Below are 20,755 nucleotides of genomic sequence, written 5' to 3' on the forward strand. Positions count from 1 at the left end.
TCCTTCCTGACTTAATTTGTGTTGGTTTTTCCTTTTTAGTTCCCCCCTTTTGGAAGGGCTGAGACGCAGGGCGAGGCGATGCAGGCAGGGTAGCATGGTATCATATTTTCCGTTATCCTCCACCTTTTATTGGAGTGCTGGTTAAATTGAGAGTCCCAGGCTGGGATTGCGTTGAGACAGGAGGGAGTGATTTTCTGAAACCCTACCACAGTCTGAGTTAGTTATTTCAGGAAGCAGGGCCTAGAATGTGATAGAGCTACAAAAGCCACCAAGTTCCAGGGATTCAACATCATCAGGGGTATGGCCCAGAAGACCTGGTCGCCCTCCGGAGGTTGGCATGAGGTTAGGGTGTAGGGGAGGTGGAGCCTCACGGACGACCGCCGGGCAGACTTCCCGCTGCAGCAGAGCCCTGGGTGCTTGCCCCCTCCACTGGTATAACACTCAAAGTCATGGCAGACGAGATTGGGGGAGGCCACCCAGGTGCTAAACGGCTGTCCGCCAGCCTACAGGAGACCGTAGAACATCTTCTACCGGCTGCCCGGACCAAGGCCGCACATGGTATGTTCGAAGCCAGGCGGACACAATCTGCAAATTTTGTGTGTGTGCACTCAATCCTATATTCAAAATAATTAATGAAGATACTACACTTGATCTGAGCCTTCAAGAGGCCCAGAAAGACCGTTGGGGAACTCCATTAGATGCCTCCTCCCAATTAGACATCACCTATTGAGTGGAATAATCCAACCAGTATCCAGCTTACTGTACTTTCATCTACTGGCACTACTTTATTAACATTTTAATGCGCATGTAAGTAATTCCAAAAATACATTGTTTTTGTCTCAGTAATTTAATACATTTTTACATTTTCACTCCTAAGTCATTCCTTAAAGATAAATAATTACAAACAAACCCATCTGCTGTGGTACCATTGTTCTCCACATTCATTGCAAACAACATAAGTCATCATTTGTTCATCTGGATTTGCATTTCGCACCCAACTAGGAAGAAAGAGAGTTCCCCTAGCAATCATTGTGACAGTACAGTCAAATTTTTCACAGCGCCTACATTTGATTTTGTTTGTCTGTGTACCACTAATGACTTGGGGAAGCTGATGTTCCTGAACAGACGATTCTGTGTATGAAGCCCTGAGCTGCTTCAGTTCATCACTGGCCATTTCCATCACTGTCATCTCAGCAAAAACTTTTGGATTCAAAATCCCTGAAAACAGGTTATGTTTTAAGTGGGAACTTTTAGGATTCCTCAAGTTAGACACTTTGCTTCTGATACAATTTTTGTACTTTTTGTCATTTTTAGTATGCAGAACAAAAATATGCTCTTCAATTTCTTTGGCTAATTTTTGCAACTTATTGGTTTCTTCTTGGCTTAGGACAGACTCAGTCAAGGCTTTATAAAGAAGTTCTGTGCATTTAGACCTCATGACCTCCACATGATCTTGTGGTGAGCTTGTTGTATTAACAACAGGTGTAGCATCTTCATTACTAGAGCACTGTTCTTCTAAAAGCTGCTGCTGATCTGTATGGCTTTTTGGTTCGTTACATATTGGAAGGTTTTGTGACAGTAGAAAACTCTTAGAATCATCAGGGTTTAATGGGTTCTGTTCAGTCAGTTCTTCTGAAGCCCCTACAGTTACACTGAAGTGTTTACTGTCCTCTTTCACATTCCCCAAAACTGACTTTTTACTCTGTATTGACTGAAAGCAACTACTTGTGTAAACTGTTTTCCATTTTGATAGTAAGTTCTTTGCTTTCCTTTTCAATCCTGTTGAAGGGCAATTCTTGAGTACTCTATACACAGCTTTGGCAACATCAGTCTCGTGAAGGTATTCTGTAGTCCTATCAAGAGCTTCAAGCTCTATGAGGTGATTATCAATATCTTGATAATTGTTCTCAGAGAGTAGCTTCTCAATAGCATGGGCTCTGTGTATAACAGTTTTCCTATCAGACATTTTTTAAACCTGAAAGTAAAGTAACAGTTAGTTACAACTTTTGTATACAGTTATTATGATTATTGTGCCTATTCACACATCTTTTGGAATCTTTCATAAGATTTTTGTATTTCATGTTTTATTTTATTCCTACTTGGGTAAAAATGACCTGCAAAAGCTGTCTTTTGTTCCATGATTACAAAAGTAAATACAAAGAAACTCTCAACCACTAAAAATAAATTGAATGCATAGCTTAATCATTGCAACCTCAATTGAAGTTTTGAAATGATGGACTTTGCACTGTGTCCCTAACATTAATACTTCTGTAGGATTATTGGGGAATAATAAATTCTGAACCTGAGAGGTCTGCATTAAGCGTGCCAAATCAACAGTCCTGTGGTTTGTCAATCTAGGTATTCTTAGCAAGAGTCAACTGCTATAATGGCACATAAAGAGAAATGAAAACTTGCTAATACAGGGGAGGGCAACATACATACCGTGGGCTAGATATGGTCCACGGAAGGGCTTTGTCTGGCCTACAGCAGGTCCCTTGGTCCCATCTGGCCCAGGCACCGTCCCACTGTGATGCATCCTACCACTCCCTGGCCATGCAGCAGGGCTATGGCATGCAGCAGGACTGGGGCAGATGACAAGGGCTCCTTCTGGCTACCACCGCCCCTGGGCCCAGCCCCACAGAACTGGTGGGGACCCGTGCACAGACCCACCCCACGCCTGCTGTGGACTCGCATGCTCATGCTGAACAGCTGCAGCAGCAGCACCAGTGGGGGAGAAGTGTGTTGGGCATGGGGGAAAAGCAGCCGCTTCCCTTCACTACTGCCCAGCCCCTTCCCTTCACTACTGCCCAGTGCTGGGCAGCCTAGCATGGGCTCCACATGGCTACTGCAGGAAGCACTGGGCAGCAGTGAGGGGGAGGGGGCCACTTTTTCCCCATGCCAAGCACACTTCTGCCCTGCCGGCGCTGCTGCAGCTGTTTAGCATAAGCAGACGAGTCCGCAGCAGGCACAGGGTGGGTTGGGGCTGTGCACAGGTCCCCACCAGTACCGTGGAGCTGGGGCCAGGGGTGGCGGTAGCTGGAAGGAGTTGCAGCTGCCCAGGCTGCCTAGAAAGGCAGTCCAGCTGTGGAGCCACCGCGGCCCTGCTGCATGTCCAGGGGGCAGCAAGATACACCACAGCTGGGTGGTGCAGAGCAGGCACAGGGCACGCTGGGGCTGAGTGCTGTTGGCAGTGATGAGGTGGTGCCACAGGCTGTGCAGGCTCTGGGCTGCTGTGGGATGGGGGCGGGTGCTCAGGGGGGCATGTGTGGGGGACTCCCATGCACATGCCAGCATGCCCACAAACCGCCCCCTGCAAACCCTAGAACCACATCCTCCCCCATGCACAATCACAAACCCCACAAACACCACATCCACCCACAGCCCTCCCCACATGTACCCCTCCCACACACCCATGCGCCTCTGGAGCAAGCCCCACTCACTGCTGCGCACACTGCTACGTGCACCCCATCACACAAGCACTCACACACACCCTCCCTACACACCCTAACCCCCACACCCTCCCCAGCCCCTCTCCTTCTCCACACCCCACAAGCCCCACACATACTTACACATCCCCACACACACCCACATCCCCCCACAAACCCCATACCCACCTACCCACATCCATACATACCCCTACACTCTCCTCCACATCCTACATCCACACACACACAGAGCCCTCCACAAGCCTCCATACCCGCCCACTGACATCTATACATACCCCACACCCTCCTCCATGTCCTACATCCACACACACCCACAACCCCCCACAAACCCTATACCCACCCACCCATACCCCCCTACTACCCTCACAATATACAAGAGTAAGACTTTATTTTGAGCTATTATGCAATCACCTATTATACATCACACAGAGGGCAAAAATATCTTTTTAAAATAAAATAAAAATGTTATTGGGGATGTTTAATTTTTTTGTATATAATTTGTTTTTTAATGGTTCCAAGATGGCAACCCCCCTTTCCAAAAGGTGTACTTCTGGGGCAAGGGGAGAGACTTCCAGTGGCAAAGGTTGGGGATTCGGGGGTGGGACTTCCAGTCCCAAGATGGTGACCAGGCGGCGGGGCACCTGTCAAGGGCCAGGGCTACACTTGTGGCCCTTGACAGCTCACCAAAACTCGTTAAGCAGCCCTCCAGCCAAAATATCTGCCCGCCCCTGTGCTGATAGGACACAAGCCTCAAAGGACTTTATACATCAACAACTTGAATTTCACCAAGAAGCAAACAGGGACTTAATATCTTCTTTGGAAAATTGGTGAACTAATAGCATGATGAATCTGAGATCTGTTGACATTAAGGGTACCGACAGTGTTCAAGGGTAGAGTCATATAGAGAATGCCAAAATAAACTGATTTAGAGGTTACAGTTGTGTGGATAGTTAAAGCAAGGTCCATATTTGAGAAAGCCTGTTGCTACTGTCTTTTGAGATACAGATGAAACGTATTCTCCCTCATAAAATAAAATTGCCACTGACTTTGTATAGTTCAGCTTTTGGGATTTACTACACTTCCCAAAGTTCTGATATCCTTATTTTGGTTTTCTATTGTAATTCATCTTTAGGACAAAGAAAGAAACTCTGAACTGGGCTCTCTTACATTTACCTATGTACATGGTCAGGAGCCAATTTTTGTGCCAATGCATGTCTTACTACTTTTGACATACATTGGAAGTATACATCAAGAACACTTATAGACAACCTGTACACTGACATATTTTATTGTATTAAAATCAACCATCAATGCTCATATTAAAATGTACAGCAGATACAGTAATTGGCAACTCCTTTTATTAAACTTTTCACATGCCTTCATTATATTAGAAAAATAAAATTATACAGCTAATGTGTGTATATTGTTTCAACAAACATTTTCTGACCAGGAAAATAAATGTAATCTAAAATGGAATTCAGAATGGATTTTCCAGGCAGCTGCCACAATTTTCATGCTTTTGAAGTACTGGATTTTTTTGCAGTTATTACTGCAAAGAGATAAATAAATGTAACTGGAAGGTGGAAAATCAAATCCTGGGAGGTTAGCAGGGAGACGAAATAAGATTAGTGAACTTCAAAATGGGGTGGTCTAATATGCATTTAGTCCTACTAGCCCTGTCAGTGACTACAGAAAGTAAACACTTCATTTAGAGAACCAGGTTTATTTTACAGTTATAATAGGTTCCAGAATAGCAACTCACATATTAATAACCGCTGACTGTTCTTTTTGCAAGCTCTTTAAGACAAAGGACTTTCCTTGTATTTTCTGTAAAATACCTGAGCTACATATTAAGCTGCAGACATAATGCTTTCACAGGACAAGCTTGCATGAGGTCTTATTTGCATCAAAATGAAAAATAAAGGGCATTAAGAATGCAGTCATGTGATTTGACTGGGGGGGGCGGTTCTCATTATCTTCTGACAAAATTCAGAGTCCTTAGAAAAACTGTACAGCAGACTAGCAATACTAACATTTTCTCTGCTTTGATGTCGATCATAAGTTTAAACTTGATGAAATATAGTCTAAAGTGCACACCTGCCCTTGTAAGTTTAGTGAAAGAAGGACAGTTGCAGGGATCAATTGTACCAAAAGTAGTGTTTTATCCACGTATCTCTTCTCATGCTGGCCAGCTGAAAAAACCTGAGACTGACAGTAACTTGGTTGAGTCCTTAAGAAACTTAGGTCTGTTACATACTTCCATCCTCAATCAAAGTCTCTCACTGTAGTGCTGTCAATGGTGAACTGATAGAATTCAGCAACACAACTTGGGATGGGCAAGTAGGCAGGGCTGGACATAGGCATGGGCAAGCCGGGAGGCTGCCTGGGGCCTGGACAGAAAGGGGGCCTGAAAATCAAAGACTTTTGCAACAAAAAACCCCCTTATTTCTGGCAAAGGGGTGCCCAATACTAAAAGTTCGCCTGGGGCCTCCAGGAGTCTAGGTACAGCACACCAAGTGGGATACCATCCCTGAGTGACAGATTAGTAGGGATGCCAGTATCACCCCCACCCCTTTGGAGTCAGCAGGAGAAGCAGCCCCATGCACAACATCACTCTTGCAGCAGCAGCTGGGTGTGTGGACACCATGCTGCTGCTGTAAGAGCAACAGCCAGGGTCACGCTGTCCTCCACTCCCATGTGCTCTCTTGGAGGGTTTACCCAGGGTGTAAACCATGCTCATTATGCCTCTGATAGAATTCACATACTCTGCAGCCCTATGCAGGCAGAAACCACACTTCCTAGTCTGATTTATGCTCCTGATCAGCCTCCATGCTCTCAAAGGCTGTTTTCAAAGGCTGGGAGCGGGGAAAGGGCTGAAAATGAGAGAGAAAAAAATGATTGGGGAAGAAAGAGTGAGGGAGAAATCAAAGAGAGACATCTGAAGGACTCTGAGAGATGACAAATGGCTAGAGGAAATGTGAGGAAAGAAAGACAGGGAAAATATGACCATCAAGAACTACAAGAAAGAGGGATGGTCAGATTTTCTTATCTTTCCCCCCAAGTGCCATTCCCTTTGGTTCAAGCCTCCCTTTTAACCATCATAAATATTCCCAAAATAGCCTACACTGCCTGAACTTCTCCTGGAGCATACATTCTAGTTTTTCACTTTGAAAAACACTCACTTTGAAGATCAGCTGGACAGAACAAATCTACTGTGAAGGCTCTTGTGATCTAACTCATGACATTTTTCAGAATGAAAGAAAACTCTGTAGGCACATAGAGTACACATTCATAGAGTAGAGGGAGTTAAAGACAGTCTTGAAGCAGACAGCACCAGGGAAAATGTAGATTGAAGTGAATATACAAATTAGTAACAATCTACACAACTGTTCACTGGGAAAAACTAAAGCAAGAAGCTCAACTATTTTTGTAGAAGGAACCCATCAATACGCTTGATGGAACTTTTCAACTTGTAGAGTTACAAAGATAATTTTCTGCAAGTGAACTAAATGTGAACCTTTTAAATGTGAAATTATGTAAACTAGCAGTTCCCAATCTGTGGTATGCATATCACCACTGGTACTCAGACAACCTGTCAGTGGTACCTGTTAGCAGATTTGTTATAATTTCTTCATATGACAAAAATTTGCTGGTAGTACTTAGGTTGTATCTTTTTAAACTGGTGGTGCACAATCTGTCAGTGTTTGGGAACCGCTATTGTAAACCAATGCAATGTTGTCTTTTGAGCCTGCAAACTCCACGACTTACAGGACGTAACAAGACATTATTTATTATGTTTTGTTTTCATAAGTGTGAACCACAGCTCAGTCTTCTTCCTAAACTGACAGATGTCCTCTACTAGCAACCTAATCTGCCCCCCACGATGTTAGATTAAAATGAATTGTGACTTTGATGTGTATAACCACAACTGAAAGGACTCTCAAAAGTACTTCTGAAAACCTACAGAAGAAAAGACCAGATATATTTTTCAGTTACATTAGCTGAACTGCACATATAAGTCTCATGTTTGGTTTGGAAGTGCATGCAGTCTGAGACAGTAGGAATCTTTGTTTGTTAACATAATGAGCCCAGTATCACACTTGATGAGTTTCCTGTTTTCCATAGATCAAACAGTTGGTGCTGGAAGAGCAGATAGAGTTGGTGACCTTTACTGTTGGTCACGGGACATGTGGCATTAGCTACATTACCAATTCAATATGCCTTGTCCTGTACTTTAGGATCATCAAGGATCCCACTAATATCCTCAACTCCGTTTCCAAACATAAGCATTTCCAACCTTTTTACAAGAACTGCAAATACAAGCTGCAGTATGCTGCTCCATGCTATAAAATGCACAAATCCTATATTCGTGCTTTTAATATGTACATGCACCCAGGCGGTACTTAAAAACACTTACAGGTTTTTGGAATCTTCCAGGTGCACAATGACTTTTGCAGGACTAAAAAACTAAACTCATCCAGGATTTACAAGATTAAGCCTGTCTAAGAATTTACAAATCATAGCAATAGCCAAAGATAAAAACAGATCATGGATTACAAGTAACATATAATGTCTTGAACAACTACATGAGGATTTCTTATAATCTTAAAGAGTTTAAATGATAGGTTACTTACACATAAAGCAAAACAGGCATGTTTTCTGGAAGCTTTTCTTCATAGGATGATATATGAATTCAGTTAACAGTAAAAAAGAACTCATCTGCTGCCAAAGAATCTATGTAGCAAAGCTAAACAGAAGAAACAGAGAAGTTAAAGCAGAATTATACAAACATGTACAAAAATTAACTAGAGCCCGGCTGATGTGATCCCAGAAGAATAAATGCATTTATTCAAGTGGGATATTTATTACCAAGTGAAATAAAAGAAACCCTCACAAGAGGATGCCATTTAATCAAAATATATCTTCATTATGAAGATAGAAGTAAGTTCCCATAGGAAAACAACAGTTAGCAAGGCAAAGGGAATGTCTAAAGTTTCTCCGTCATTATCAGCAAATGATTTATCTTGGATCTTAATCAAGTTAATAAAATACACTCCATTAAAATAACCTTCAAATTAAAACAGCAACTTTTTATAAATGACATGGGCAATCAGCGTCTTCAGGTCACATCTAGTACTGTAAATAAAAACGAAAATGTTGTAAGTGAACACAGCCATCCCCACATACAAAGGAAACACATTTGGGGGATATCTAATTGCTATTTTCCTATTGTTCTAGTGTATCAGGTTTACCAAGTAAATTAATTGAAGCATCTGTTAAATGCCCACTACTTCTAGACATTTAACATATACTGCCATTAATCTACTTGGCTGGACACTGTGTTCAATGAAGTAAAGTTTAAAATAGTGTTCAGAATTGAAGTGTTAGTTTATTTAAATTACAGCAGCAAGAAGAAGGTAAATATCATGAGGGACCTATGACAACATTATTTTTAAATGCAAAGAAAAGGACAAAAGCTTTTCCCAAAATCAGGAAATCAGAGGTAGTCAATAATTACCCCAAATACTCTGCCATAGGCAAATGACTAGCCTTATTATGTTCCTTCCACTCAAAAAAGACAAATGGGCCTCGTATCATGTCCTGAATGTCACAAAAGTTTTAGAGCAAGAGAATGGAGTGAATGTCAACATCCCTTCTCACTTTGGTTGCCACAGGTTACTGGTAAACCAAGTTTTTCCACCCAGCAAGAACAAGGACAGAAGAAGAAATATAGAGACTATTTCATAACTGAGGACAAAAGATCAAGATAAAGCAACAGAGGTGCATGGTAAGGGAACAGTATTCTCCCTCCAAGCTCTCTGGAGATCAGGATAACCAGTTTACAAGGATGGCTATCATCTAAACTTGCCCCCCTACTCAAAACCGCACCATCATGTAATACCAGACATGTACCAGGATCAAATGCTACTTACCCTAGAGCAATCCTAACACAAACAGAAGATCAAGAGGGACAGACAGCCCTCCGTATCTGAGATGGCTCCATTTCAGTTTTGCTAAATATACTTAGTTTGTGAAAGGTCCTAAGATACTTTGGGATGAAAGTAATGTATAAAAGATAAAGCTCACCCCAATTGTTGCATCGATGTTTTATTAAAGTAAGAGGCAATATGAAAAAAAACAAAAAACAAAACATGACTGGTATTAGCACAATTACTGCCTTCTAAATTGTGCCATGACTCTGGAGTTCAAATGCTTCCTTTGACAAAGAAGAAGTATGTCAAATTCTGTCATGGCTCATATGTTAGCAAATGGAGAGTCATGTGTTCACTGAAGTATGAAGTGCCGGCACACGTAATTTTCTACTGGAGAATTCCTCCAGAAAAGCAGTTAAAACTTTATTTGAATGGGAAGGAAATGGGGCTGTTTTTGAAAAGAACATGCCTTTGATTCTGCCTCTGAACTTGAAATACTGGAACACCCACAAAGACAAGGGTGCTTGGTAATTGCCCAAGGATCTATGCTGCTCCCAGAGCAGCTATGCTGCAGCATGATCCCTGCCAGCTGTCATAACCCAAGGGTGTGATTTTTGTTTTTGTGTGCGCTTTGGCACCACTGAATTATTTTCCCGCCAATTTGTAGCTTTCTTTGCAGTGTGCATTTCTTCTTTGCAGCACAGAGATGCACGGTGCAAAGAGTTCCCGCCGTTTGTATTCTAATTCGAGCCCCATTGTTGGCTTGCATTAAATTATTCCCCGGTGGCGGCTAGCGATTGGCTTGCTAGCCGTATAAAAGGCTTGGGTGGTTTCCGCCCAAGTTGGAGAACTCCGAGGAGAACCCCCGCAAGGGAGGACTCCATGAACATCAGGAGGAGGAGACTTCACGCTGTGTGAAGATCTCTAAGCGCTGCGGAGCCTATTGGACCCAGCGCGTTTCAAGCAGGCAACAGGGGTCTGATCAGCCTCTAGCCTCTCCCCGTCACCGTTCGCAATCCTTCGACATACCCCTCTCCCTGCGCGCAAAAGAATCCACGGAGCCTCGACAACTCTGTGGGAGTGATCCGAATATTGTCTGAGTCCTCAAACGAGGATTTAAGCGGAGCTGTACCTGGGAAACTGTCCAGCCTACACCTCGACCATCTTCGGTGTAAGTAAACAATCTTGAATCAACCATTACGCGTCCGTGACTAATTCTAGCGTGTCGCCTGTTCTCTCCGACCCAGCGTGCCCGGGCTGCTGGCCACAGCCCGCGCAGAGCACAAAAAGGGCCCGGATCGCTCCCGGCCCGCACACCAGCCACTGCAAAAATCTCCCCTCTAATATATTTGTAGTGACAAAGGAGGAGTTATTGCTAGTTCAGTCAATTTGGGGTATATTTTCTGACAAATCTAATCAGGACCCAAGAAGAGGGCCCACTGTGGCAAAAGTTTGTCAATCCCTGCTTTAGAGAACTCTGTCTGAGATTTTAAAATACAGAACTGGATTTTATCATCACCAGAGGGAGCTGTAGTATCGTAAACCCATGAACTCTTGTTAAAAATGCACACTGCATTGACTTCCCTAACTAGCCTTAATGCAGCTGGCAAGGGAAAGAAAAAGCAAAGGATGAACATTTCCTGTATTCCAGAAGCTTTTTATGTCTAATTTATTAGAGACCTTACTTGTCCAAAGTTGGTCTCACAAATAACGGGTTGAGATGTCTTCCAGAAGGTCTGAGGTGTTGGGATATGAACGGAAGGGAAGACAGGCAACTCATCCAGTCACAACCATCTATCAAATAGCTTTTGGGGAATTTCAAAAATTCAAAGGCTAGTCAAATACTGTTTGCAGATGTTATTCATCAAATACTGGTTAAAATCACTGAATAATATATTCAGTGGATATTTATTTTTCTGTTGTTTGGGCAGCCCTGGTAGTAAGGTATATTGAGGATACCCCATGTTCTTGGGAAACAACAGCTATGCCATTCATTCTCTGTGTATGAAAAAACATAGCCATTTTGGGTGCTACTTCATGTAAAATAACAAGATAAAGGTAGCAGTGCTATAATGAAATATTCCGCTGAATATGAAAATATTGCATTTTACACATAGAACCAATGACATTCTCACAGGCAGACCTTGCACCCAGAAACTTATCCTGCATCCAGTATCCCCTCCTTCAGTCAAGAAGGGGATACCAGAGATATCAGCAAAACGGTATTTCCTTAGGCTAATCACCACCACCACTCAACAGTAAAGACTGTTCACAATTTCAATTCATACCAATGTATCCAAAAACTGCATTAACATTAATACCAGATGCTTGGACTGTTCCTTGGGTTTCACCTCACATTCTTGTACTTTCCAATTATTTCATAGCATTTCAGAGATTTTGTTGTCAACATCACTGAGCTAACTGAGGCAAAGATTCACATCTGTCTTGTTGTGGCTATGATGGTCCAGGAAATATATGAGAAGCAAGGTTTTATTGCTCATATCTTTTATTAGACCAACTGTATAGTTGAGAGAGATGTTAGATGAGCCTTTGAGAACAAAGTGCCCTTCTTTAAGTTTGGTAAAGAAGCTTAGGCTGCCTTGGTCCTAATTTACAAAAAAGTTTTTAACAAATTAAGTCTCAGATACATTAAAGTCCAAATTCTATTCTATAAGCCACAATGATTGCCCTAATCCTCTTGGAGGAATGAAAAGCACAAAAGCAGGTGAAAGCTGGGGACACAGTATTATTTTTAGATAGAACCAACTCAGCTACAGGAAACACTTCCAGAGACAAATGGGTAAATATGGTCTCATTAAAATCACCGCAAAGTATTTCCCTTTCAAAAGACCTTTCTACCTTAAGAGTGAAAGTGACAGTAGGGACATACCGTCTAACAAACTAACAACCAAAAGGAGAGAAAAAAAGAATTAATAAAATCTAAAAATCAAACTCCAAGCCCCTTCCCCAAAACAGAGAACTGTCAAAGACTTCACTATTGATACTGATTTTATACAGTGGAGATAGATATACCAGAGGTAAGCACCAATATAAAACTTTAAAATAGGTTGTGATTCTGTCCATTTTGGAAACTAAGTATGATAGTTATAGTAAATATTCGAAAAGCTATTCAGGATAATTCATCCAAGGAAGTGAGATCAGCCTTTTCTATTTATTTTGTGCATACATGAAGTTGCTAGGCTAAACAGGTACACAGAAAAAAATGTTCAGCTGCATTATTTATGGTCACACATGAAATTACTGTTATACAGAAACCTAGTAGATCATCCAGAATAAACTGCTGGGTAACTGAAATGTCACATTTGCTTCTGTCTGAAAAATGTGAGAGTAGGAAGATGGAGGAATATTTGTTTCCATGAAAGACCTTTATTGATGAGATCTCTGTTGAAATTATATTTAAGGATTAATATGTTTAATCCCCAAATTACTATTTTTCTCATGTTCAGAGCTTTGATGGCAGCATTAGGCATGGATATATTTGAGAGGATATGAGAATAGCAATAGACATGTACCAACTTCCATATTATTTAATTTTAGGTAAGGAAATTACTTCTCTTGCAATTCTGCTTCTTAAAAGATAAATTTCACTGAGCTCTTATTCTTGAACACCTCATCTGAACCACTCTCAGATGCTGGTCCCTGCTTGACCTTGGCCCCATCCCATCCACCCGGCTGAGCATGCCCTTTCACAGACTGCCAGGGTGGATGGGCAGGGGTGCTCAGACATCAGGGCCAGGTCTGGTGGTGGTGGCAGCAGAGAAACGGGCAGCAGCAGCCAGGCCGAGTGAGCTGCCATTGCAAGGGATGCCAGGAAGCTAAATCCAGCCATGCCCGGGCACATGCCTGGGGGCAGTGGGACCAGCTGCACATTCTACAGTCCAACTACCTCCCATGCCTTGGTCGGGTGGGGCCAAGGGACCCACCACGGGTCGGATATAATCCATTGGCAGACTGGTTCCAGCCCACAGGCCACATTTTGCCCACCTCTGGTTTATATGAATAGTCTTCCCATGAGCACTCCTATTGAACTCAATGAGATTATTTACTTGGAAATAAGCAAACAAGGTCTGGCTTCAGGACTGAAAATATGATAGTTTGTTACATACAAGAGACTATGAAAATTAATCTCTTTAAAAATATTTTTCTTTTCTTTAGCTCAATGGTTCTCAACCTTGTTAGACCCTAAGGCCCCCTTTGGAAAATGCCAGCTCTTGTTTTTCTGTAGTAAAAGAATGAGTGAAAACTAATAGAGCAATTCTTCTGTTACAAAGAACTAACAGGCTAGGATGTTTTAGACACTATGGGTTCCTATTTGAAATCTTTGGGTGCGTCCACACATGCAAGCACGTTCCCTTGCAGCAACTCAAATAGAAGTGGTGCAAATTGAGCTGGGTTTTTTTGTCTCAGCGCATGTGCTCAGACATGTATTTTGGTGTGGAGCAAATTGTGCCACTTGGGGCAAAATAACCCTGCCTGGCTCCTCCCAGATCTGCAGCCAGGGGGAGCTGGGGTCCGGGGCCAGCACCTGTGCTGTCCCCAGCAGTATAAAAAAAATGCCCTGTCCTGGCCCCATCCATACAAAAAGCTGTCCTGGCAAGCAGCTCAGGGCTACTCGCTCTCTGGAGATTCTGGGGCCCAGCCAACTGATACCTTACCCCTTGTGCCAGCTGGACAGCTGCAGCAGCATCCCAAATCCATTTTTTAAAATACCCTAAAATCCACGTTCTTCCACATTTAAAACAAAAAAACACTCTACACACACACACACACACACACACATCTAAAGAAAGAGAGAGGCAGTGATAAGTTAGGTAATGCTTTATTGGTATATTTACAATGTTAAAGCAATGCGGAAGCCTACCAGTGTTACTATCATCATGAAAAAATAAATTCTAAATACCTATATGTGTTGATGTGTGCTATTAGTTTTCTTCATATATGATGGGTGTGTGATGGGGGGATGTGGTGTTTGTAGAAAGGGGGTGATAAGGGGTGTGGGAGAAGGCAGTGGGTGGATGTGGAGGGATGTGGGTTGGTCTGTGGGTAGGAGTGGGGCAATTGTTGGGGGCACTGTGGGTGTGGGGACCTTGTGTGGGGGCTGCTCAGGAGGGGTGGATCCCCTGGCCTCCACAGGGTGCAGGCCCCCCAGGACATGGAATGTCCCCGCCCGCTCAGGGTCCCAGCTCCCCTCTGGAGGACCACAGCCCCTATCCCCCACAGGGTCCCAGCCCCCTGCCCAGGGTCCCAGGCACTCTGGAGGCCCCCGCACCCAGAGTCCCAGCTCCACCCTAGAGGGCCACAGCCCCTATCCCCCACAGGGCCCCAGGCCCCCTGCCCAGGGCCCATAACTAACTTTTAACAGCAGCAGCGGGGGACCATGCACTGAGTCCAGCCTGGTTCTGCTGGCCCTGGGGCTGCTTTTGCCGCCCAGCCAGTCTGGTCTTGTGGCAGCAGGACCTGGTGCGGCACGCAGGGACCACGTGCCAGGCCCACCTGGGTCCTGGGCCCCCCCTACAGCCCAGCAAGGCTGGGCCCAGATCCCTGAGACTCGCTAGTCTGGGTTTTCACCAGAGCGGGTTGCACGGCTCTGGGAGGCACGCACAGGAGCCACACCTCCCAGAGCCCTGTGACCCGCTCCAGTGCAAGGCCGGATTAGCGAGCCACATGGGGCTGGGCCAGGTCCTCACCCCCACACAGGCACAGGGGGCAGAGGTGGGAGCTGGCCCTGGGGCCCGGCTCATGCTGACAGGAGCCAGCACGGCATGTGGTTCCTGCATGCTGCGCCAGGTCCAGCCATGGCCGGGCCCTTCCTATAGCTGCAGGACCTGACCCAGTGCGCCGGGACTGCACAGAGCCGAGCCGGGTCCTGCCGGCCCTGGGGCCGCTCGTGCCGCCTGGCAGCTGGGCAGCATGAGCAGCCCCAAGGCTGGCAGCCCCAAGGACTTGCTCTGCTCTATTGCCAGTATCTGGCCAAACTTGCAGCGTGGGGAACATTTTTTTGTTCCTGCACATGCCTGTTGCCCTGCCTCAAAGGGGTTTGAGGCAGGGCAACAGGCACATGTGCGCTTGTCTGGACATGCCCTTTCAGTTTATCTTGTCAATCATGTCTAGGTGCTTGCACACCTAACATACCTAATTTTCAGCAGTAAAGTCAGTATCTCTATATTGCCAAAATCTGCTAGATACGCAAGTCTGCTTATATTTCAAGACACTATAGTAGCATGATTTCATTACTGCCCTGTACATTAATGACAATCCCACCTGAATAATGATTTTCAGATGAAAATATGTGTATATATTAATAATGGGATTTTTAAGTATATTTACTTGAAATCATTAGACATTTCAGACATAGAAATGTCTGCTTGATAGCTCAGATTTATACAGATCAATTTTTGTCTAAAAAATATTTAACCTAAAGACATATTCAACCCGATGTTCTCAGGTTCAGATGCAAAGTCAAATTAAATTTAAAATTGGGTAGATATATTCAAACACATTCTTTTTCCCCATAACTTCCCCTTCAACAAATCTTTAAGGCAAAGCTGTACAGATATTGGCACAAAAATATCCTCTCCTTCATCAACTTCTCAGTACTTGTCAGGGTCAGGTTATAGCTGTGTCCCTGGATGGGATTTCTGATTCTTTTCCCTCTTGGAGCTCACAAGCCAAAAGTCAAGCTTTTGTCTCTCAGGCTTTGTTTTCAAAATATGAACAATTACTTTTAGATGCAAAATGAGCCATCAACATGGGCAGTAGGGGCAGAGTTTAAGAAAATGTAAGGTCCCTGCAGAAGGCTCAGACATTATACGCTAGTATAGGAAAGTGAAGAAGAGCATGTGTTTGATGCATAGTATTTTTTTTTTAAGTATGCTATTGCAAAGGTACCCAAGTCCCGCTTTGTAATAAGTAACTTTTGACGAGGCATACATTACTTTCATTTTAAATTAGGAGGGGAAGACAAAGAAGACTGCAACATGTAACAGTCAAAAGGAATTGATCACTCATCTTCCAGTGGCTTCAAGAATTACAATTTCAAAAGCCTGGAAAAGAAGTGACTCCCCCTAAAACAGGGGCAGGCACTTATTTCAGGTGGAGGGCCACTTACTGAGTTTTGGCAAGCCATTGAGGGCCACATGACAGGCAGCCATGTGCAGCCAGGTATTTATTTTCTAAAATTTTTAGGAGCCCTGCAGGCTGGATAGAATGGCCGCATTTTGCCCACCCCTGCCCTAAAATCACCGACTGGTTTAAAATTTTTGTTGAGAAGTTTTGGTAATGGAAAAGTTCTCTTATCCAATCAGTGTTGAATTTCTTAATAAATGAAGTTAAATTAGGAGGGACAAAGTGTACTCAACAACTGTTAGAGAGATGTGGTCACAGAAAAGTCTTCTATTACCTCCAAACACCTTGTGTAGCAAACAGCAGAAATTCGCCTGAAGGACTGAAGTCTTTCAATAGCTAGATGGTAAGAACTGTGCCATCCCCTTGTACTATTCAAATAAGTCTAGTATATTTAAAAGTTAATCTTTTCTTTTATTAGCACCGAATTTATAGTATAAAAAGCCAATTGCTATCACAAGCTTTGCAGCGGTAGTGAATTTTAAAATCATAGCAATATTTTATTGTTGTGCAATTTGAAGACATCGTAGAGAAATATCAACGCTCCATTATTCCTAAGGTTATAACTATTTCTCTCACTCTAAAAACATGCCAGAGGACATTAATACAATTACAGAAAGTGCTGTGGTTTATCAGTAAAATAATTCAATGTAGTTCAGCTTGCTTTTCTAAATAGATAGATAGATGGAAACCATCATAGCCAAACTCTCAATTGCTTGAGACAGAACCAGCAAAGTAACCCCTGCACTGCTGAGAAGCATCTTCCAAGAAAAAGCAGATTATACTCTGTTACTCAACAATACTGACTGCTCACAATTTCAATTTATAACAGTCTCCAGAAACCTTGTTAGCATGAATAGCAGGCCCATGGACTGTTCCTTGCATTTCATATCACATCCTTGTACATTCCACTTATTTCACAACTTTTCATATTTTGTCATCATCTTATAGCTCCACTTAGCTGAACTCAATACTCCTTTAAAAAGAAGTTCCTCCCCGGCAGACTCCTGCATCTACACAGTTTCATAGAAATCACTGGGGTACCACACTGGCACAAGAGTTTGCTCAGATGGGCCAATTAGCAGCTTAGGACAGGGGTCTAAAACAATGAGTAAAAGTGCTCTTGTAAGCTTTTCTAAGTACGTTACTTAACATTTCAGCAACAAAGCATGAGTCATCTTTAAGAAAGAATAAGCCATTCTTTCTCCAGAGTGAATCTCCTTGCCAAAATATGTTTATAGAATATGGAAATAACCTTAATGCTGGATTTCAATTCCAGCACCCCTGTTTCATCAAAAGTAGATGCTCTGTCTGCAGTGAGTTTTGTTTTCACAATGGCCGTGGCTACTTGAGACACTGACTGCACAGTAGCTCGTTACTACTGCGCAGTAGTGTTGCATGGCACAAAGCATACGGGATGCTCCTGTGCAGAAGTAACAAGCTACTGCAGAGTCAGTGTCACCCAAAAGCCATCTGGTGATGCTATTCTGCAGTAACTCTGGTTACCGTGCAGTTATTCAGTACTTGTATAAACCACTCGTTACTACTCCACAGTAACCGGAGTTTATACAAGTACTAAATGACTGCACAGCCAGCACCGCGTGTAGATGTGGCCAATGTGTTATGGGGATAAAACCAACTAATATAATAGGAAAAAAGAAACATGTAAGTCATATGATTTCTTTTGGAGTCTGAGGAAGGTGACTGTTGGGCTAGCATCTGCCTGCCCTAAATGACTGAAGAGATACACGAGACTGTTATTTATTGCCCTAATATTCAAGGTCTAGTGCAGCCCAAGCAGAACACCGTTTCCATTTGTCATTCAGTTGCTGGCTAAAAACCACCGTCAGATTCTTTCTATCCTAGTCCAGTACTTGCAATAAATCTTTCACTGAAAAAAGGATGTATTTGGCCTTTTAAAGCAGAAGTGGGTATAATACACAAAAGCCCCACAGACTTTCCTCATATGTCCCCAGCCAGGCAGCATTCAGGAAGTGCTGCACCACAGTAATGAATCTTAAATACATACATTTAAGATCACTCCCCCGCCCCCGCTCGGCAAAGTGAAATCCAAGTAGGCATTTAAAATAAAAAACCATGTGGGAGTTTGGTGGCAGCTGGCTCATATCATGTGATAATCACAATCGTCCTCATCATAAACCTGTTGCGTTAGGGCTGCTGACAGTTTTTCAGAAGAGTTAAGGGGATGGTTTTTTCAGGATAGTAGGGCTGATCCTGCATCAGGCCCGTAGGGCTTGGATTAGGTGAGGTACCAATCCCTTGCTCGTGGCAGGATGAGCGATCAATTCTTTTGGACTCCTCCTACACGTTTCATCCCCTGCTCACGCTGCACTTGACACCGAATATTAGGGCAATAAACAACAGTCTTGTGTGTCTCTCTTCAGGGGTGATACTGTAGCCATGCTGGTCTAAGGACACAGGCAGACAAGGTTTTTTGGAAACATCCGGTATCTTTTTTTATTGATAGCACTGATACCGAGTTGATCTAACAACAGAGATCAGATTCACCCAAAGACCCTTGTCTGCCTATGTACCTCTTCAGGGACTTAGGGCAGGCAGATGCTAGCCCAGGGGTCACCTTCCTCCAGCCCCAAAACGAATCATATTGCTACACGTTACCTTTTCCCTCTTACATCTCCTCAGTTGCACGAAGGGAAAAGCGCTCTGTTCCAGCCCCAGAGGGCTGCAACGTCACGGAGCGCCCGCCTACGTAGGAATGGCGTCACCGCGCAGAATAACCGGGCGACGCGCCCACGTCCCGGCCTCGCTGCGCCCAGCTCTGCAATGGGCCGCACGCGGGGGCGGGGAGGCGGACTCGAGCGACGTCTAGCAGTGCAGACGTGGCCCCGACCCGGGACAGCCCTGCGGCCCCATTGCCGCGGGGCGGGGGAAGGGGCGCACGGGGCGTCCTGCCCTGCCCTGCCCAGCCCAGCCCAGCCCAGAGAGCATGCTGGGATTATGGGGGACTCTATTTTAACTTAAACAAGGAAGGGGTCTGGGACAGACATTGCATAAACCGGTTTGAGCCAAATCAGTGGGTATATCGGCTTGGAGAAGGTGGGTGGACTGGACGTGACCTCCTGAGGGCCCTTCCAGCCCTCTGTTTCTGTGATTTCATCTCTCCAGTCGGTTAGGGCAGGCAGATGCTAGCCCCAGGGTCACCTCCGGCCACAAAACTAATCGGATGACCTTTGTCATGTTCCTTTTCCCCTAGTGTGGGCCGCCACCCCAAGGTGGGTCGCAACATTGTTGCCAGTCTCGGGATTTTTGGCTTGTTCTTAAAGCCTGTGCTTTGGGAATGTGAAAAACTTTAGCTTTCTTTTATATTCTATAAAAAGTGTAGACTGTGTGTGTGTATTATATATACATATATGTGTGTATGTATAGATAAAAGATGTATGTGTGTATATATATATATATATATATATATATAGTGTGTATACATGCATGTGTGTGCATGTGCACGTATATAAGCATGTATATGTATGTGTGTATATATATGTGTGTGTGTGTGTGTATATGTATGTATGTGTGAGAGTAAAAGAAAGAGCTAAGCTTTTCACATTCCTGAAGTGCAGACTTTAAGAACAACGCCAAAAAGCATGAGAGTTGGCAATACTGGCACAAGAATATATGAAAGGGTCATGAACAAACTTTAAAAGTGGATGGACACATTTTCAAAATGGATTCTCCTTTAAAGGAGAAAAATGTGGGAAACCATGGCTTTTCCCTTGCCCCCCATGCCCCACAGATACCCCCCTTACCCCACACACCCACCCTCTGCCCCCCACAGTGCGGGGCTGGGGCTTGGGGGGTGGAAGCCAGTGGGTTGGGCCTAGCTATTGAAGTTTACAAATGGGTCCTGCTACAAAAAAGGTTGAGAACCACTGGTTTAAAGGCTGAGTCTCCCACAGCCATGCCCTGGGCCAGTGGAAGCCGCCCCCTGCCACAGTCCTTGCTTAGATTCATAGAAAACAAAGGTTGGGAGGTCATCTAGTCCAACCCCCTGCTCAAAGCAGGACCATCCCCAACTAGGTCATCCCAGCCAAGCCTGGTCTTAAAAACCTCCCAGGATGGAGATTCCACCTGTCTGGGTAGCCTGTTCCAGTGCTTTACTACCCTCCCACTGAGAAAATTGTTCCTCATATCTAACCTAATGCTGCCATTTGAGGCCCTTGCTCCTTGTTCTCTCAGCTGCTACCACTGAGAAGA

At 44.0% G+C, this 20,755-nt stretch overlaps 1 protein-coding gene across 2 annotated transcripts; it reads right to left on the reverse strand.

Annotated features, from left to right (window-relative positions):
• Positions 1-770: 770 nt before the first annotated feature.
• TCEANC (transcription elongation factor A N-terminal and central domain containing) lies at positions 771-19,461 on the reverse strand. Of its 2 annotated transcripts, none has more exons than XM_006028420.3 (3): positions 19,163-19,461; positions 8,081-8,193; positions 771-1,975 (listed from the first exon to the last, which is right to left on the reverse strand). In XM_006028420.3, the coding sequence occupies exon 3, from the start codon at positions 1,964-1,966 to the stop codon at positions 899-901; it is 1,068 nt and encodes a 355-aa protein (XP_006028482.1). In that variant the 5' UTR covers positions 1,967-1,975; positions 8,081-8,193; positions 19,163-19,461; the 3' UTR covers positions 771-898. The 2 variants fall into 2 exon arrangements, with proteins under 2 accessions (XP_006028482.1, XP_025065633.1); XM_025209848.1 differs by lacking the exon at positions 19,163-19,461 and adding an exon at positions 8,515-8,533.
• Between the last annotated feature and the right edge of the window lie 1,294 nt (positions 19,462-20,755).

This window comes from Alligator sinensis, unplaced genomic scaffold (genome assembly GCF_000455745.1).
Source record: "Alligator sinensis unplaced genomic scaffold, ASM45574v1 scaffold1192_2, whole genome shotgun sequence".
Lineage (NCBI taxonomy): Eukaryota > Metazoa > Chordata > Crocodylia > Alligatoridae > Alligator > Alligator sinensis.

Coding starts and splice junctions, on each gene's coding strand:
- TCEANC (XM_006028420.3), bottom strand. CDS start 1,966: ATGTCTGATAGGAAAACTGTTATACACAGAGCCCATGCTATTGAGAAG.